We start from the raw sequence: 17643 nt of genomic DNA, 5'->3' as shown, positions 1-17643 counted from the left end.
CCCTGAGGGTACATAAGTGGTGGGTAAGAAGACTTTAGTAACTTCTCGTCGGATCCAGAGGAGCAGCAGGACCTCGACAGGAGGAGATCACTGCTCTTGCCCAGACCACAGCCCTCGTCTGCACCAACAGGTTTTTCATTTCCTTTTGCTCTGGACTTGGGGGAGCCACAGGGGTCTCAGCCCAAGGGCAAACAAACCCCCTTGGGTTTGTGCCCCAGGACACTGGGTTATACTGCTGGGTTTTTGTGAGTTGAAAGCAATTTCCCTTTTGTGTCAGTGTTTTTATTGTAATATTATTATTAAATTTTAGGTCTGACTTATAATCTCTCTCTCGTGGTGAGTTCATTTCCTCTGCTGGTTCGCCTTTAAACCAGCACATACAGCAAAACTAGCAACAAGTTGTTTTACAAGAGAACAGAAGGAAGTACCAGTCTAGTACAGACTAAGATTTAAGTCAGATACTACCTTTTGAACTGTAAAAACTATTAAAGCAACTGGCACTAACCACATAAGGATTGTTATCAAGTTTCTACTATTAGATTAAATATGTTCTGCCAGGTCTAGACACAGTCACTTACTGTACATTCAGTCACTATTACAGAGTTCAGTAGCAGTTATGTTTTATGATTTTCCCTGTAATCTCACATTCCTTCTTCCTTTGTGCTACTTTATCATACCCTCAGTTGAGCTTGTGCACATGGGCCATGCCACAAACATAATTCAGAAGCTGATCATCTTAAAAGTCACACAACTGTCTTCAAAAGCTATGGAATTTCTCTGGCTTTTGGTGTGAAGAATCTGTTCATTTTCAGCCTAGAGAATTCTTCAAGATTCAACAACCCTGCAAAGCTGTTCAATCAGTAGACCCTACAGGTGATGAGGTGCAGCAGGAATAGTCAAAGCCTGTATTACCAAACATGGTATTGTAGAATGACTACCTTAGTAAATAGCTGGGATAACATGAGGATCTTCTTTTCTGAGGATTTCTTGGGGAAATCAGCTGCTTTTTTGGACCTTGTTTTGACTCAAATCAAAAGTACTGTCAACTCATACCCACACCCCATGACACTATACAAATAGAAGCATGTTAGTTGTACTTTTTATGGCAATCTATGTGAGCAGTATAAATTACAAATAAAAAAAAGCACACACACTGTGTGTTCATAATATGCTTATTACTATGCTAACGTTGTTCTTGAATAACTATAGAAAACGAACACAAAAATGATATATCTTAAAAAGGACCCTGTTCAGGATTTTGGACTTAGTGTTTGTTTTACCTAACAAAATTCTTTAAAGGGAAGAATATGCTAGGACAGAGTTATGTAAAAATACCATTTTTTGTGATTTTATCTTCTGCTCTCATGCATTCATCTTGTTCAAAAGCAAGACAGCAGCAGGTCCAAAATGAAGCTATGTGTAATGTTTTCCTCAGGAAGCAGGGAAATGTCTATTCCCAACACAAATGTATGTTTCCACACTTCAATACGCTAACCTGAAGTACTGGGTGAACTCAACCCCTGGCAGGACCATGTTATAGAATAGATCCTTGAAGCCATCCAAGGTAAGAATAACTGAAAAAAAAAACCAAACCAAAACAAAAAAACATGCAGAGTGGGAGTGGAGATACTTAGTGCTGTATTCCTGGATGCTTTTTAAAGTTCAGTTATCTGTTTCATAAAGCAGTCCAGCGTATAGTTGTATCAGCATAATTAAAGGAACAGAGAACTGTAGCAGGGAATCAGAAAGGAACTCAATCAACTTTAATCCATGTTTACTCAAATCACATTCTGCTCACCCTGTATCACGCTTACCTCATAACAAATCCACAGCCTGCAAACAACTGCAGGAATTTCTCCATGATACATTTGTGCTCAGTAGATGCCCTAGGTAAACAGCTGACTAAATACGTGCTGAAAGGCACACGTATAGCGTGGGAGAGTTACTCATGCATGAGCTTCTTATAGTAACTAACTCTCCCACATTGTGCACTGCATGTAGTTAATATCTATATGGATATCAAAAAAATTTGATGTGCAAGAAAGTTGATTTGCCTTCTGAAAACATTAACTATGATGTTCCCTTCTTAAAATATGAAGAATGAGATATGGTATTAAGTCTGACATTTAATTTCATTCCTGGAGGGAAAAACAAAAAAGAAAGAAAAAGAAGAGCAGAGAGTAAAGAATGCAGAAAAATGTGACATAGTATGTCAATACAGCAGAAACATTGGTATAGTATTATGCAAAGTGGGTGCTATTAGAGATGCATCATAAAATAACTCATTCTAAATGAAGGACAAACACTAAAAGTATGTACACATTCATATACCAGCTGTCTTACTGTTGGGGGCTGGGTGGAACCTATTGAAGGAAGAACTGAAGAAAAGAACAAATGCTTTTTTGTATTTAACTAATGAAGTGAAAACAGGCAGTGATGAGGGCCTCTTGTGTTGACAGTTTATGCTCTAAATGAATGCGGTTTTCTTCTCAATCATTGATTACACCTGTCTTTTCTATCCCTCCACCTTGTCCAAAAACATACACAAGTGAGAACAGGCCAGTGGAGAGAAGAAATGAATAGCTCTTACTCAGAAGCTACAAAGGCACAGTAAGGAAGCACTCTCCTGTCCATATCTAGATCAAGTACAACCCTCATGAAAGAGGCTCATAATTAACCTGTCCCTTGAGAAAGGCCAGTGAACTTGCCTATATCATTATGTATTCATTTATAATTAGTTTTCATAAATATACAATGTACCTATTTTAATACCAGGAATTACAATTCTGCTTTGGAATTAACAATTCTACATTACTTAAACATGGAAGAATGCACATCCTCTTCAAACATTGTATCACATATTAATTCAATACCTATTCTTATTATGCATACCCTGACAGAATAATATCAGTGAGATTCCATGCAGGGTATCAGAATAGAGAATCATAACCAGCTACCTAGAAGCTGAAGCTCCACTGTAGCATATTAGACAAATATAAAGTAAGTTAAGACTTGACCATTACTAACATTTCACAATACCTTCTAGATAACAGACAAGAAATGGAAAGCTAGAATTAATTCCAAGAGCATGCAACATGTTTATGGAGAGAACACAGTTTTAACTAAGGCCTGACAATTTGTGCTATGTTTCCAAGTTTCCAGAAATTCATAGTAACAATTTTCCCATCTTGGTTTTCAAATTTAAGGAAAAGGGCTTGCATTAGCTTACTTGTTTTTTTTCATACTGTATATTTCTGTTGTACTGAAAATAAATACTACATGTATAGTAATACTAATGCAAAAAGGATGAAAGTGACAAAGTAAAAATAGCATTACATTATCAGTCATATTACAAGTATATTCATTATCAACAGTAAAGTGCAACTGTATTGCAATAAATCAAAATCTAGCTTAAAAGCTTGACTGTCTTCTCAGTTCTTAAAGTCACCACAAACTTGTAACATCACTCACCAGGCCATATTACTTATAGTAATATCCTCAACATCATCATATATATCTTCTGACAGATAAGCTGGAGCCATGAAAATTAAAGCCCTGTCAGACTCAGGAGCTTTAAACACAGGGATTTCTGGCCATAAATGATTCCTGTATGAGGAAGAAACATAACTCTGGCTTTTCCTCTGCATAAACATAGAAGAGTCAGCATTGCCAAGGAGAATGCTGTTTCCTAGGCAGCACCTACAGCCAAAATACAGTAGGCTGCCTGTTAAGTCCACTCTGATGTTATAGATCAAATGTACAAGATTAAGGCCATTAAGCTCTGTCAGCAAGACAGAATATTCTGCTTTAAGGATAAAAAGCCAGCATGATCAAGCAATAAGAGGTATATTAGGGAATCTCTGACAGCTCTGGATTTTGCCCAAAGTCTTCCACAGCAGTACAGAGATTTGTGCAACCACTGGATTGGTAAGACACAACATTATTTCAGTCAGTTTTTTCACTATGTACATTCATCATCAGACCAGAAGTAAACAATTTCTTAAGAAGAAAGTGACAAGAAAGTAATCTTGTAGAATTAAATTCCTTATGGTATGACCTAGGAATGGAGGATTTAGTAGTAGGATATTTTGTTTCAAGTTGGCAATACTTCTCATTTCTAGGCCTTCAATCAAGCATAGCTATAAGTAGCAGCGTTCCCATTGCATTCAGCAGCCAATAAAAACCTATCAATGTCTGCCTAATGCCCAGTAAAAGACATTAATTTCAGAATACACAATTGTAACAGAATTTTTCAATGCCTAATACAGCAACATGGTTTTACACCCCACAAAAGCAGAAAAATAACTGCTAATAACCAGCAATTTGGCATTGGGCAAGAATAGAAAGAAGAGCAGAGGAGCAAGAAATAAAACATGAGAATGAAATATATCACCTGTTATGGGTTTTTAACCTACCAAACATATATGCCAAATCTCAAAAGAATCTACTCTGAGGAAAATCTACTCTGTCCATCCTCAGGGTTTGCAGTTAGAAAACATCAAGGGCAGAAGGCGATGTTTTTTTAAGCTTGTGTTTGTTTTATTCTAATTGAAGCTTCAGCTTAACGTACAGCCAGTTGGAAAAACAGATTAGCTTTATGTGGGATGGGCAAAATTATCATGGTAGATATTGGTTGATTAAAAAAAAAGCAGTATCTAAAAATTTCTGCACATTTGACTACTGGCAAGTTAAAGAGACTGAGCAGGGGAAAGAACTTTATTCTGTAGTCTAACAGATTAAAAAAACAAACAAGCAAACAAAAACCCAAACAGCACAGCTTAATTGGAGAACATGGTTTCACATTTAGGAACATATCTATTTTGTTTGTGTAAATTGCACTTACATATCAGAGAGGGGGTGGTACAGAGGTGGCCGACAGCATTAATTTCGGGCAGAGTAAACCATCTATTTTATTATATTACGTAAGTTTTAGTTGCAAAGCCCATTAAAGTTAACTGACTCTTCATTTAGTTGAATAGTCTTTGAATTTGACCCAGAATTTAAACAGCATGACTACTTGCTTTGTAAGCACAAGCTCTGAAAAAAACCCGCTTGCAGATAAAATTCCTACGTTGGAATTGAACTGTACTGACAAAATAAATGACTCTGTGCATTACATCTCTTTTATTGCAGAAAATGGTCTCAATCTTACCTGCACGTTTTCTTCTGTAACTTGAATTTCAGCAGTGTAAATATAATCAATAAGCATCCTTAGAGTCCAGCCATCAACTTCCTTTATTCGAACTTTTTTTGCTCGGCTTTCACTCATCTCACCTACAAAAACCAACTTATTAATCAAGTAAATTAGACAGAAATACAGTACAGATGTACAAGTTTAATAGCAGCAGAAATTTCATGTATGATCAGCTGTGGTAGTAGAACAACTTTAATAGTAATTCAATTTCTTTCTTTCTTCTCTAACAAGAAAGGAAGACTTGGTGTTACCATCATGCAAATGCTACCTGCGTTAACACTCTTCTTCCGGTGACCTATTTTCTCCAGTGTACAGTATCAAGAAAATATTGTTATCAGACCTAAATACTCTTCAAATGTATATGGAAACATTTTGTTGGCAAAGCAAGCTGTTAAAATACACTTAATTGAAGGAGCACACCAAACACAGTTAGGAGTAATTTTATTTAAATAAGATAAATTATATCCCCACAGAAGAATTAACATATATATTTCTTTGCTTGCCTTCCTATTATTTCCTTAGCAATTTCACATCTTTTACCGATTTTTTACAGATCTGATTTAGCAGCTAAAACTCAAGCTCCGATAAAATGGTAAGCAAGGGAAAACTTGTTGGATCTCATTTTGTGGAGGCTGACATATTGGCCATCTGCCACAACTGATCTTCATAGAAAGACCTGCAAAATAGCTTCCACCTTCCAAAATATGTTTCTCAAACTGCAACATTTTCTTTATGTCTGAAATTATTGTCAAAAGATACATCTTGAAGTAATGATTACAAACTTCTTCATGATTTCCAACCACATCATCTCAGACTTTTAAACCCTTTTGCACTGACTTGCACTGAGAAGCAGAACATGAACTACACCAATCAGGTTGAAAGATATATAAACTTGGACTATGAAAGAATGTATTCAGAGACTGGGACATACTATTTTTTCATTCTTCCATGTTGGATATTATTTCTTTCCCTTAGGCCTAAGCATCTAGAGATAAGGGTATTGATGATGTAATAAATGCAATGTATACAACAACAAAAGCAGATAGAATGGGGAAGTGAACAAGAACATGCCAATCATTGCTGATAATTTCTTATGACGTACATACACATTTTCATTGTTTGTTACCCTTTTGTCTCTAGGGTTTGTGTCAACCAATACATGTCACTCAGTGCTTCCAGCAAAGGGGTCATGACTGAGAAATGTGTTATCATTATTCATGCCTTTTTTTGAGCTGAAGGGTAAAGAATGGCTTTGTAAATCAATCCTTTAAGTGGCAGAAAGTTCAGAAGTTCATATTACTTTAACAGCAACATAGGTTGCTAGCATTCTAGAAAACACTGATAGAGGTCTGCACAAAACCCAGCAAAATCCAGCCCCAACAGAACTTTCTCTTCACCTGCTCTTCTGAAACATTTCCCTACACCTTTGAAGCATGACTGCAGCATGTTCCCTGAAGGGCTCTGTATTCCAAGTTTCTACTTCTAGTTTGACACAGATTAAACCTCTTGATCTTCAGAGCGTGTATGCTGCAAGTTATTTATTATGCAAGCTTCTGTGGAGGTGGTCCCTTGGGAAAATTTTGTGTGTGGGAGAACAGATTTAGATATTCTGCAAGCACATTAGGTTTGTTTTCAGATTTTGTGTCAAGGCTTTTAGAGTCATGGATAGGCACCTTTTCTGTTTAACAATGGAGTCCAGAGTATATATATATAAAAACCCCAACAACAAAAAAATCCACACCCAAACAAACAAATGAAAAAAAACCCAACAAAGATAACTACAAAAATACTTGCTCCCAACTTTCATGCTAAACAGACATGCAGTCTTACTGCAGTTCTAGATCAAGCCATCCTTTTTTACATAGATCATATGCAGGAAACCATAGATGCATTCACTAGGCAGTCTCAGTCTGGAATTTAACCTGCTGAAGAACTCAGTTCATGACTGGGAAGTTGCACCACTGTATCTCCACAGATTTCTTAGTGACAGGAAAGCATATCATGAACAGAAATGAAAGCACTGAACTAATCCAACCTCCCGAACAGGAGCAGCAAAGCACCAGATGAGTTGAAGATACTAAAAGGGCTAACTAGAAAACTTATATGGTTTCTCACAAAGTAATGTAAGGCAGGGGTGTTTGTTTTCTTTTCTTTTTAAAACAAGAATTTTATAAATGGAGCATGAAAGTGAAGAGAGCAGGTAATTCCCTAAGGATAATTGTCACTGAGGAATTGAAAATTAAACTCAGGTCACTCTTGTCCCAAGTCAGGTCATACTACCACTGAAGAGACCCTTCCTTGATGTTTCATAATCCATTCTTCTAAACATTTAAGTGTATTTAAATCATATTTCTAAATAATTCTATTATATAAGAAAAAAGAAATATTGCTACTAACATAGTCCCAGCTATTTATCCTTTCTTCCCCATACCTCTCCATGAGATAACTGATTTTGTAACTTTGAAAGGCAGTAACTTTTTCTTTCTTTCTGGGTATTCATTAGAGCTACAATTGCAAGTGCAAATGGGGGAAAAAAGACCCCAAAATAGGCAGAGGGTTTGAATCCAGTTAATGCCACATCCTGTGCTGCACCACAGTCCTTAATGACTCAAGAGAAAGATGGAAGCAACCTGCAAATATATGTTTAAATATAAGCTTCTAATTTCAAGAAGTAATCCTAAAGCATAAGAGCGCACCTATTTTTACTGTCTTTTCAATCACTATTTTATTCAGGATGGATAAAGATACTTTTCCATTTGGTTGTGGCTGGTTAATGGATTAAACTTGTTTATTTGAACTTGCTGAACAAGAATAAAAATCCACCTGAGAAGTGTGAATTGCAGGGTTCATGGAGATAATTATCATGAACTTCAGGATTTTTTTGTGTGAGGAATAGCTGTAATGCACAAATACCACAGCTGGCCCTTTCTGTAAGCAGCCTATAAGCATAGTATAAAATCTGTTGATAAATCTTAAAGCCACAGCTGCATTTTATTTAAACTCCAAATAATTTGGTTCATCAACTACACAAACATTGCCACAGATGTAGGCTACACAGTTCACACCCATTACACAGGTAAACATTTCCACCTCCTACACCTACATTTTAAAACATAAAACAAGCATAAAATGTTAAAAGGGATAGAAACAAGGTAAGAGAAGATTTCAGCAATTCTATCTGGAGAGCAGCCACAAATACTGCTGCACTGGCACTCGGAATGGGTAATAAACTTTTTCACAGAAAGGGCAGTAAGGACAAGTAGAAATGTCTTAACTATATAAAGGATTATAAAAAGCCATACTCTGAGTAAAGAGTATTTTCAATGTGATAGTCAACAATAGTTAATCTTTAATACAGAACTAATATAAGAAGCTTGCATTTCTCTGTTACTAAGGTGATAAAAAGGAACTGTAGAAGCAGCTGTTTTCTTTCTAACTTTAAGGATAGTAGTAAAAATTAAGAAAGAATGTATAAGTCACCCAGAATGTTTGTCTCTACCGGAAACGCAAACTTGAAGAACTACTAGAGGAATAGATATTTAATTTTACATGCAACTTTAAAGCATTGTTATAAAAGTGACTCCACTTTTAGCTTTGGTTATGTCAAAATATTTGCATATAAAATCAAGAATAATCACCTGCTTCCCCAGAACACAACAGTATTTGAAATTACATCAATCTTCAGTTATATACAAATAAAGTTATTAAAACGTCATCTGCTTGCACACAGGCAGGCCAAAAGTAACATTTCTGCCTCCATCTGAGTTGATGGTCAAAAAAATTGCACTGCAAAGAATTCTTTTAATTTCAGACTATAAAACTGGCATGAGATTTGAGGAGGAACAGACAAAACCTCAGAAGTTAATTTTAACATGCATTAGTAGCATTCTCACTTTGACACTGAGTTTGACATTATTTCAATGTGATTTATAGCGATTATGGAATTAAACCCACAGCACAGGAATTCAGCTTGGAGGGTCTTGTGAACCTGAACCTATCTTAGCCTTGCAAAGCCCTCAGCATTCCTGCTGTAGCAGTAACATGGCCAGCATGGAGCGAGCAGAGGCAGAATCAACCCTGCACAGAAAAGTTGTGGCAATGATGCAGAGTACATCTGCCACGGAGAATTACCCTAAAAATACTGAAACGTGCACTCCAGCTATAGGCTGCCAAAGCCGCAGAAAGCTTTTGTATCTACTAATAGCCTAGAGCATTCAGGGTCTCAAGAATGTAGCAGCAGTAGTTGTTACAGGACATCATTTACTCCAAAATTCACATGAAAGTTATTTTAACCTTCTTTTGGATAAGTGACATTACCAGAGCCTTAAAGGGTATAACAACCCGTATATTCTTTGCTTACTTAATATCTACTCTTTTTTAAATTAAGGAGACTTTTTAAAGCATTCGTCATGCTAACAAAGAATAAGTTGCCAGTATGTCCTTAGACTGAAAAATTCATTAAGAACCCCAAATGTTCCTATTGGCTTATCTAAAAGTTAAAACGGATCCTAAACAGCCAAAGTCATGTAATTTTGTGCTTTATACAGTTGGATTGGAATAGAACATAGTAAATATTGAAACATTTGGTACCTGTAAACATGGCATGGAAGTAGGGGCTGCAGGAGGCTAACACAACTCTATGCGCTGCAATTTCCATGTCTTCAGCTACTATCGTCACATCACACAGCAAGTTTTGACTATTTAAAAATATCAGAGAAGGCAGTTTCACATAAGTGAACTACAACAGAAAAGTATATAATAACATATACAATTTCTTTTCCCATGTCCTCAAAAGAGGCAGACAATATTAATGAAGCAATGTTTTTAAATGCGTTACACAACCACATGGCTAGTACTCAAATCAGGTTACAGATGGTGCTTGGGTACATGGAACTATTTGAAAAAAAATCAAACAACTGAATTGTGATCCCTTGCATAGAAGTTTTCTGCATTGAATAACCATAATTTGTATCAGTCCCATTTATAAACCTTCTCTCTGGAAGTCTGGACCTCTTTGAATAACTATGATGAAAACCAAAATTTAACACACACAAACACTAAAAAAATGAGGTAAGAAACTAGACTTTACAGACAACAAAGAATCCAAAGTTCAATTGTGATTCCTGTGTCACATTACACTGGAAGCTCATGCCTATTTAATTGTTCAAAATCACTCCTCAATCTTCTCTATATTAACTGTTTTCCAAGCATTTTTCATAACCAGCCCAGGCACAAAATAGCAATTATTTTTCTACTCTGAGCAGTTTAGAATTTATTATGGTTAACTTCTTATCTTGCCTTTGTATCTTCATTAAATCCATTTGCATTCTTGCCCGCTGTGACTGTAATACGTATTTCCTCCCTGTTCTGTTGCAATAAAATAACATCTCATTTATAATCATTCCTAATGCAGGTGTTCCTAATGCAGTTTACAGCTATTGGCTACACCTCTTCCAGTTAAACCCACAACACCATGTACTCTTTATATTCCCATTTTCTAGGCTGAAGGTGGAGGTTAGGGGTGGGGAGGGAAGACAGAAAACACACCACAATACCAAAAGGCTGCAGTTTCCCAGCATCTAAACAGCCATAGTCACAGTTGCCTTTTATTTCCTGCTCACACTAGCACTGTTCCTGTGGAAGCAGCATATACTCCCCAAAACTCAGAGTCACAGCAACAGAGGGAAGATGGAAAACTATGTTTTAACAGAACATATTTCTTAGGTATGGAGCTAGAGCTGTACATCAATTCAGTGATGTCAATTCTCAGTACTTGCAAAAATATAAATTTTTACTTTTCCTGAATACATATTACAGTTAGAATGCATACTTTTAGATAATTTGCAACTACCACAGTGAGTTGTAGCAATGACAGGTGAGTAGTTGCATTGTCCAGAGCTAGAGCTCTCAGTCAAACTGCTCAGAAACTCACCTCAGTCCAAAGAAAACCCTGTGACCTCTCAGACTCTGCAATCATACAATTTCTATGAGCCCAGATTCAGGTAAAGTGACTTTGTGGAGGTCACGCACCAAAATTTCTGGTGGCCACAACTGACCTTTGGGGCCACATTACAATCCTGCCATAACATTATCTTTCCCCTTTCAGCTCTTAATACCTCCAGCAACTATCTACATCTCATAATATGCAATACCATTATTATCAAAAAATATGTACAATATGAGGTAATGACTGTACGCAGATGAAATACTCAATTCAGAGGATCTTGAAAACAACCATTACATTTATTATATAAAATTGAAACAGAAAGCTACACATAAAAGGGCATCAGATAACCAGCTTTATCAGACACACTTGCTTATCCTGACTACAGGAACAAAAAGCGTTATACTTAGTTGCACAGAAATACCAAAGATAACAATGAAGCCAGAAGCAAGAGAGTTACATCAATGCAAAACTCAGGCTAACTAATTACACTGCATATATACAGACACAATAACATAGAGGTAGTTCAGATACATCGCTAGTCTGGACCTGCATTAGGTGAATGAATATGCTCAGCATTACTACAAAGCTGACAAGATAAATAAACTGCTAAAGAAATGAGCTTATAAACTTAATCATGTACTCTGCAGAAAGCAACTTGCAAAATTCAGCAGCTTTCTTTCATGAGGGCACATCAATTTATTTTAGAAAGGCTTGTGTTCTGAAGGGATATTGCACTAATTTGCTTCTATAGAGTGAATGAAAGAACAGAACTGTGGGGAATACACCATTCATGGTAAAGAAAATGAGAAATAGGGGACAAGAAAATATACATTTAAGAATAATAACTGCTTACCAGCTTACAGGCTATTCTTCATTGGTTCATACAGAGAAAGTTAATTACTTACATCTTCAAAATGTTTTGGTAAAGTCTTGTTTGTAAGAATGAGGATTTTAAGAAATACAGGTAACGTCGAATTTCATTGTGACAAAAGCAAATTATAATGATGTGAAAAGATAAGCATAAGAGTAATTTCTTTGTATGTCAAGAACTAATTAGCTATCCTAATGATCTCTCTGACTCAGAGTTGAGGTGATGGTGAACAATGAAATGACAAAAACTATGAAGGACAAAATTACTCAAATTTGTCAAAATTTGAAGGCACAGAGAAACCCTTATGAGCTACTAGAGCCAGCCAACTTGACAGCAGCCAAAAATTTAATACAAACATACGGACTTCAGCATTCAAAACCAAATGCATTTTAGGTGCTTAAGCAAATTATTTTTTCACTAGTTATCTACTTTCTGGAGAGTATACCCTCTGGCAAACACCTGTCTGTGCTACACTAATGAAAAGAACTGAGATAGACATCACGTTAAAAATGTATTCAAAATCAAAAATATAATTTACTTGATTAATATTAGATCTTCATTTAGAGTAATGAAGTCTGAAACATTTCTAAAATATTTCAGTTTATTTTTTCAAACAAATGAATGCAAATAGGAATGTTTATAGTCTTATCTAATTACCACTTACCACTTTAAAAGCTATACTCAGCTTCAACAGTAAACATTGCTACATCAACTACTTTATTAAATAAGAACTAGTTAAGGTTTGCATGGCATTGCTCCTGTTCCAACTTTAACTATTTATACATGTAAGAGAAAATTGCTCAAATTGCCTCTACAGCAATAGAATTTATGTAACCATGGAAACTAAAGTATGTTCTGAAAATAATCCATGGCCTTCAACAATGCACTCTGCTGGAAAACCACATATCTTTTACTTGCAACACAACAAAATGCAGGTAAGGTTTATGACTTCTGAAACTGTTGTTAAGATTAATTCTGGAAAACTTTCTCCATCTAAACTCTTGCTCATCCTTAAGAAGTCATTGCTGCTGGCTCTAGCCAGGCTCTATTATGCTCCTTTAGACACTGAATCTGGTTACTGGGATACTTGGAAAAGCAAAAGGCATGTTAGGTGAAGCAACAAGTGTCAGTCTATACAGCACATAGTACTAAAGATTTACCTATAAGGAACAGTGAAGATCAAAGTCAGGCACATACTTTAAAAGAGCATAAGTTGCTGTGTTTCATTCAGGTGAAGCCTCTCCAGTTTTCAATCTTATATGGGAAGTAACAAAAAAATACAAGATTCTCACAGCCTCCGTTATTGTCTTTGCTAGAGAAGCATCTTATTTACTTAATTTTTCCATTGGTTCTGAATTACTGTCAGTGATAGTTTTAAGTCCTGATTTCCAGAGCTCAGTTGTGAGTTATACCTACCACCTGTCACAGTTTTCAACATCCTTTTACCTACTCATATGTAGAATATAAATCAATATGAATGCTATAACCAAAATCAGTACCAGCCTCCCAGTTTTGCTGAAACTGATCATAATATCACTTAAGGTCTTCCAAAACTTTATTAAGTTACTGTAAACGTTTGATTTGGGAGTTCATCAATTTCTCCCGGGGGCAAGCAAAAGATAACTAAGAAAAGAAAATGTACCATCAGTTGGTTTATATTTGTTAAGACTGTGACCTATGTCTCCAGACTAGAAAATTTTAACATTTTTCCAGTTCCCAGAAATCAACAAGAGGCACACAAAGAGCCTTAGGCTCAACTAAAGAGTCACTTTTCATCTATGCAGGATCAACTACATACAAGACAAGACCAGTAGCTGTAAATCTTTAGATACAACCCCTAAGTATCTTTTAAGTCTCATAAAACTAGTTTTGCCTAACTTACAAAGGGCAGAAACAGTGCACACACTATAGCTATGATCACACAACTATCATTCAGCTATCACTTCCTTTAATAGTTAATCCTTCTCTTAATTAAACCAGCTACACTGCTGAAATTGCATGTTCTCAATAAACAAACTATTATTATTAACTTAATAAAGGCAAATGAAAGTAAAATTGGATTATGGACTGCAGGCAGATGTATACAGTGAAGTAGTACCTTCTTAATTCATTCATAATTTTAAAAGCTTTCTTCATGTGCCATGGATTTACTGTAACAGGACAGTGAATTTCGGTGTTATCATCTTTCAGATCCAAAGGTTTCTGATGGCAAAGTTTGGTACAACTGGAAAGAAAGAGGGGAAAAAAAGACAGTTAACACTTCTATCTAATCTCCAATTCTGTCACTTATTTTCTCCACCTTCATCTTGGGGAGAAGAAGATTTCCACTTGAAACTCATTCTTTATTTCAGGCAGTTTTGGGTTCCCTATTACCACCAGTGTGAAGAAGTAGGTAGAATTCCCATGGAAGCAATCAGTTGGTAACCAACACTAGTGGGGTTGACAAGAAACACTCGGGGCTAATAATAATCTCCACTAGAGAAAACATGAAGATATTTTCTGGCTTTGTGAATATTTTTTCATTTAGTGGACAAATATTCTAGAATATTTTCAATAAGCCCTGAAGTGAAGGGAGAAATAGTTTTTGAATTTTTCAGCCTGGTGCCCATACAGATCAATGGCAGAATGCAGCATTCATCACCTCAGCCTCTTAATGCCTTCACTGCCTGTGAGATAAGAGCTTTCTTCCACCAGGACCCTCACCTACTGGTTCACACAACTCCCAGTTCACCTCTGGCAGGAAGACCACATGATGTAATTGTCCAGGCTTTTCCTAGCAGCAGCATGAGACATAAGTGACAGAAAAATCGAGTAGTTTTGTAGATCCACTTAATATTTTAGAAAGCCTAAGTGACCAACATCTTAATTTTTTTTACTCTCAAAAACACAAACAAAATAGCAAGAGAGGAACAAAGCCGTGTAAAAAATCATTATCCCTAGCTACAACTAATTCTTTCAATAAGAAATACCCAAGTTCCACAGACACTAAATAATGTAGAAAAATTATTATACACACTCCTCAGTCACTAGTACCAGTCAAAAAGCGAGTAGATTTTCCAAGCCATACCAAACCAATGAGTTTCCTGTTTACAATCACAATGTTACAGGCAAACTGTGTTGTTACGCACTTGAAATATGCTTAGCATCTGCAACGTTTTCTTCTACAACAGTGTAACTGTATTCCTGAACCTCTGAGCTGGAAATAAGCAAAGTCACCGAAGTCACTTGATGCTACATCAAAGATCTGATTTCAAATGAAAATTCAACCTTGCTAGCTTTAGGTAAGCACAGTCAAACTGAACATATTCAATGACTCACATAATTGCAGCCTCTCTTCTGGCATACCTAAAACTTTTTACTTGGGCATGTCTAAAGAAGCTTAAAAGAAAAATCCACTGATAATTTAAGATTTTAAGCTAAAACTCTATATTCCGTTCCCTACAGTAGTGCAAAGCCAAATTCTTTTTATTTTTCATTATTCCAAAACTAGAAGCAAAATTTTGGAGCACAACAACACAAAACTGCATCAAGCAACAAAGCAATGTAAAAAGTCTCAATAAAATACTGGCTAACAATGTAATATCCATCCACAGAACTCAACCTACTACCAACTTTCTACAGTGTACCCTGAAACTGGTATGAATTAAAAGTTTCACACTCAATTTTGAAAATTATACAACTCATTACTGGAAGCTGATAAGTAAGAGATGGGAATTTTGCATCAATCAGAAAAAAGAAATCACATTACATTCTATTCAGCACATGTATATGCCGCTTCATAGAGGTAAAAAAAGAAAAAGACATTCTATCTAGCAAACTCTTTTAGACTGAATATTACTCTTCTACATTATGCAACGTATGTAGTGATCAGCATTCAAAAATATTATAGAGAGAAATCGGTGACAGCAAAAAACATTCAAAACACTAACCCCAACTTTTAATTACACCACTGACTTAGCAAGTCCAAGATCAACACTTCTGCGGCATCTTTTTACATCCCAAAGCAATGAACCAGAGACTGATGTCTACCAAGCTACATACACATACAGGCTACATACACAGCGAACACAGCTATGCAAGGAGAAAACCAGCAATCAGAGCTGCCAAGCAACCTGGATTAGATGGAGGAGCTCCAAAGAAGTGCAAATTAATTTGCTGAAGTTTCATTTGTTTGTCACAAAGGATGACTTTGTTGCAAGGTAATGAAGCCTACAAAACCATCAGTCATATGCCTTCTGTTTTAAGAACTACCAGTCTGCTTGAAGTTACTGGAGTATCTCTTACCATTTCACGAGTTGGGTCAAAGCTTGTCTGCAACTGGTTGCCTTCGGTTTGTTCTCAAGAACCTCACACAGAGCGTGCCTGAAAACTACCTCCCGAAGGCACAGGATGAAGCTGCACTAAAGAGGAGCATGTAAAAGACGATGAATCCGGCTGAGATGCAGCTGAAGATACGTACATTGCCTGGGCACTTCCACTAAAAAAGATGCTTAACTAAATAAGCAGAAAACCGAGAGTGCGATGAGCACGACTGCTGAGTCAAACAGGGAATAATTTGGGACCACATATGGAGAAAACAGAAGGAGCGAGGGGGAGGAAAGAGAAAAAAGCCCGCCTGTCCCCCTCGCAAGCTGGAAGGCACTGGGGCAGGCGGCGGGGAGGGGTGCGGGCAGCCCAGCGCCGCTGCCCCCGGAGGATGCCCCCGGTACGGGAACCGCATCGTCGCGGTAGAACCAGGCATCTCCGAGCACCGGGCGGCCTCGCTGTCCGGCGAGCCCGGCCCGCCAGGCACCGGTTCCGCCACCAAGTCGCCGACACGGCCCCCGCCGGCGCTGCCCCGCAGCCGCTTCCAAATCCCCGCCCGCCCACGGGCACCGCTCCCGCCGGTGCCGAGGGGCCCGGGCGGGCCGGCGGGGCTGCAGAGCGTCGCAGAGGCTCTGCTCCTGCTCCTGCTCCTGCTCCGCGGCCGGGCCCGCCCCGCGCCCCCAGCCCGCGGACCGCAGAGCGCTCCCCTCCGCATCGCCGTCCCGGCGGGCTCGGGGAGCCCGGCAGCCTCCCCGCCCGCCCCGCCACCGCCGCACTCACACGGGCGGCAGCAGCATCTCCATTGCGGCTCCGCTCGGGCTTCCTCCGTGCAACGCGGGCGCGGCGCGCTGCCGCCAGCACCATGCCAGCTGCGCTGCCCCGCCGTGGGTGCGGGGTGCGGAGCCGGCTGCGCCCGCCCGGCCGAGCCGCCGCCGCCGGAGCCGCCGGCGCTGCCGTTTCCGGGTGCCCGCCCGCGGGAGGGCGCGGCGGGGACGGGCCCCTCCGCGCAGGCGCGGCGGGGCCCCGGCGCTGTCCGGGGGCCGGAGCGAGGAGGAGGCGGTGGGCGCGGTACGTGCGATGGGTACGGCACCCCCCGAGTTGCCCGCCCGGGCGCCGCGATCGCTGCCTCGTGGTGGGGCAGCGCCGTCCCGGGGGCTTCAGGAAGAGAGGATGAGGCGCCACTGCCCTTTGCTGGAAGAAGCGTGGCCTTCCAGGGGGTGAGCCCGAATCCAGCGCCCGAGTACGTGTTTGCCGCCTCCGAGGAGAGCGGTGGCTCAGAGCAGGGCCGGAGAGCGACACCCCGAGCTCCCGTGCAGAGGAACTCGT

The 17643-nt window shown here is 38.7% G+C and overlaps 1 protein-coding gene across 3 annotated transcripts in view; it reads right to left on the bottom strand.

Annotated features, from left to right (window-relative positions):
- The window catches only part of KLHL2 (kelch like family member 2), a 61955-nt gene extending 44675 nt beyond the window's left edge, over positions 1 to 17280 (bottom strand). Inside the window, exons 1-4 of one of the 3 annotated variants that reach the window (XM_071556199.1) lie at positions 17098 to 17280; positions 14111 to 14236; positions 9785 to 9891; positions 5153 to 5274 (exon numbers count right to left, since the gene is read on the bottom strand). In XM_071556199.1, coding sequence (XP_071412300.1) covers positions 5153 to 5274; positions 9785 to 9891; positions 14111 to 14236; positions 17098 to 17120 — 378 coding nt within the window. In that variant the 5' untranslated portion in view covers positions 17121 to 17280. Of the gene's footprint in view, positions 1 to 5152; positions 5275 to 9784; positions 9892 to 14110; positions 14237 to 16296; positions 16365 to 17097 lie in introns of those variants that run through there. The other 2 variants (XM_071556201.1, XM_071556200.1) reach the window with 2 other exon arrangements.
- Positions 17281 to 17643: the final 363 nt, after the last annotated feature.

The sequence above is a fragment of the Pithys albifrons genome, chromosome 5, assembly GCF_047495875.1.
Source record: "Pithys albifrons albifrons isolate INPA30051 chromosome 5, PitAlb_v1, whole genome shotgun sequence".
NCBI lineage: Eukaryota > Metazoa > Chordata > Aves > Passeriformes > Thamnophilidae > Pithys > Pithys albifrons.
Note: the sequence above shows the minus strand (reverse complement) of the source record. Positions and strands in the feature narration are given on the sequence as shown.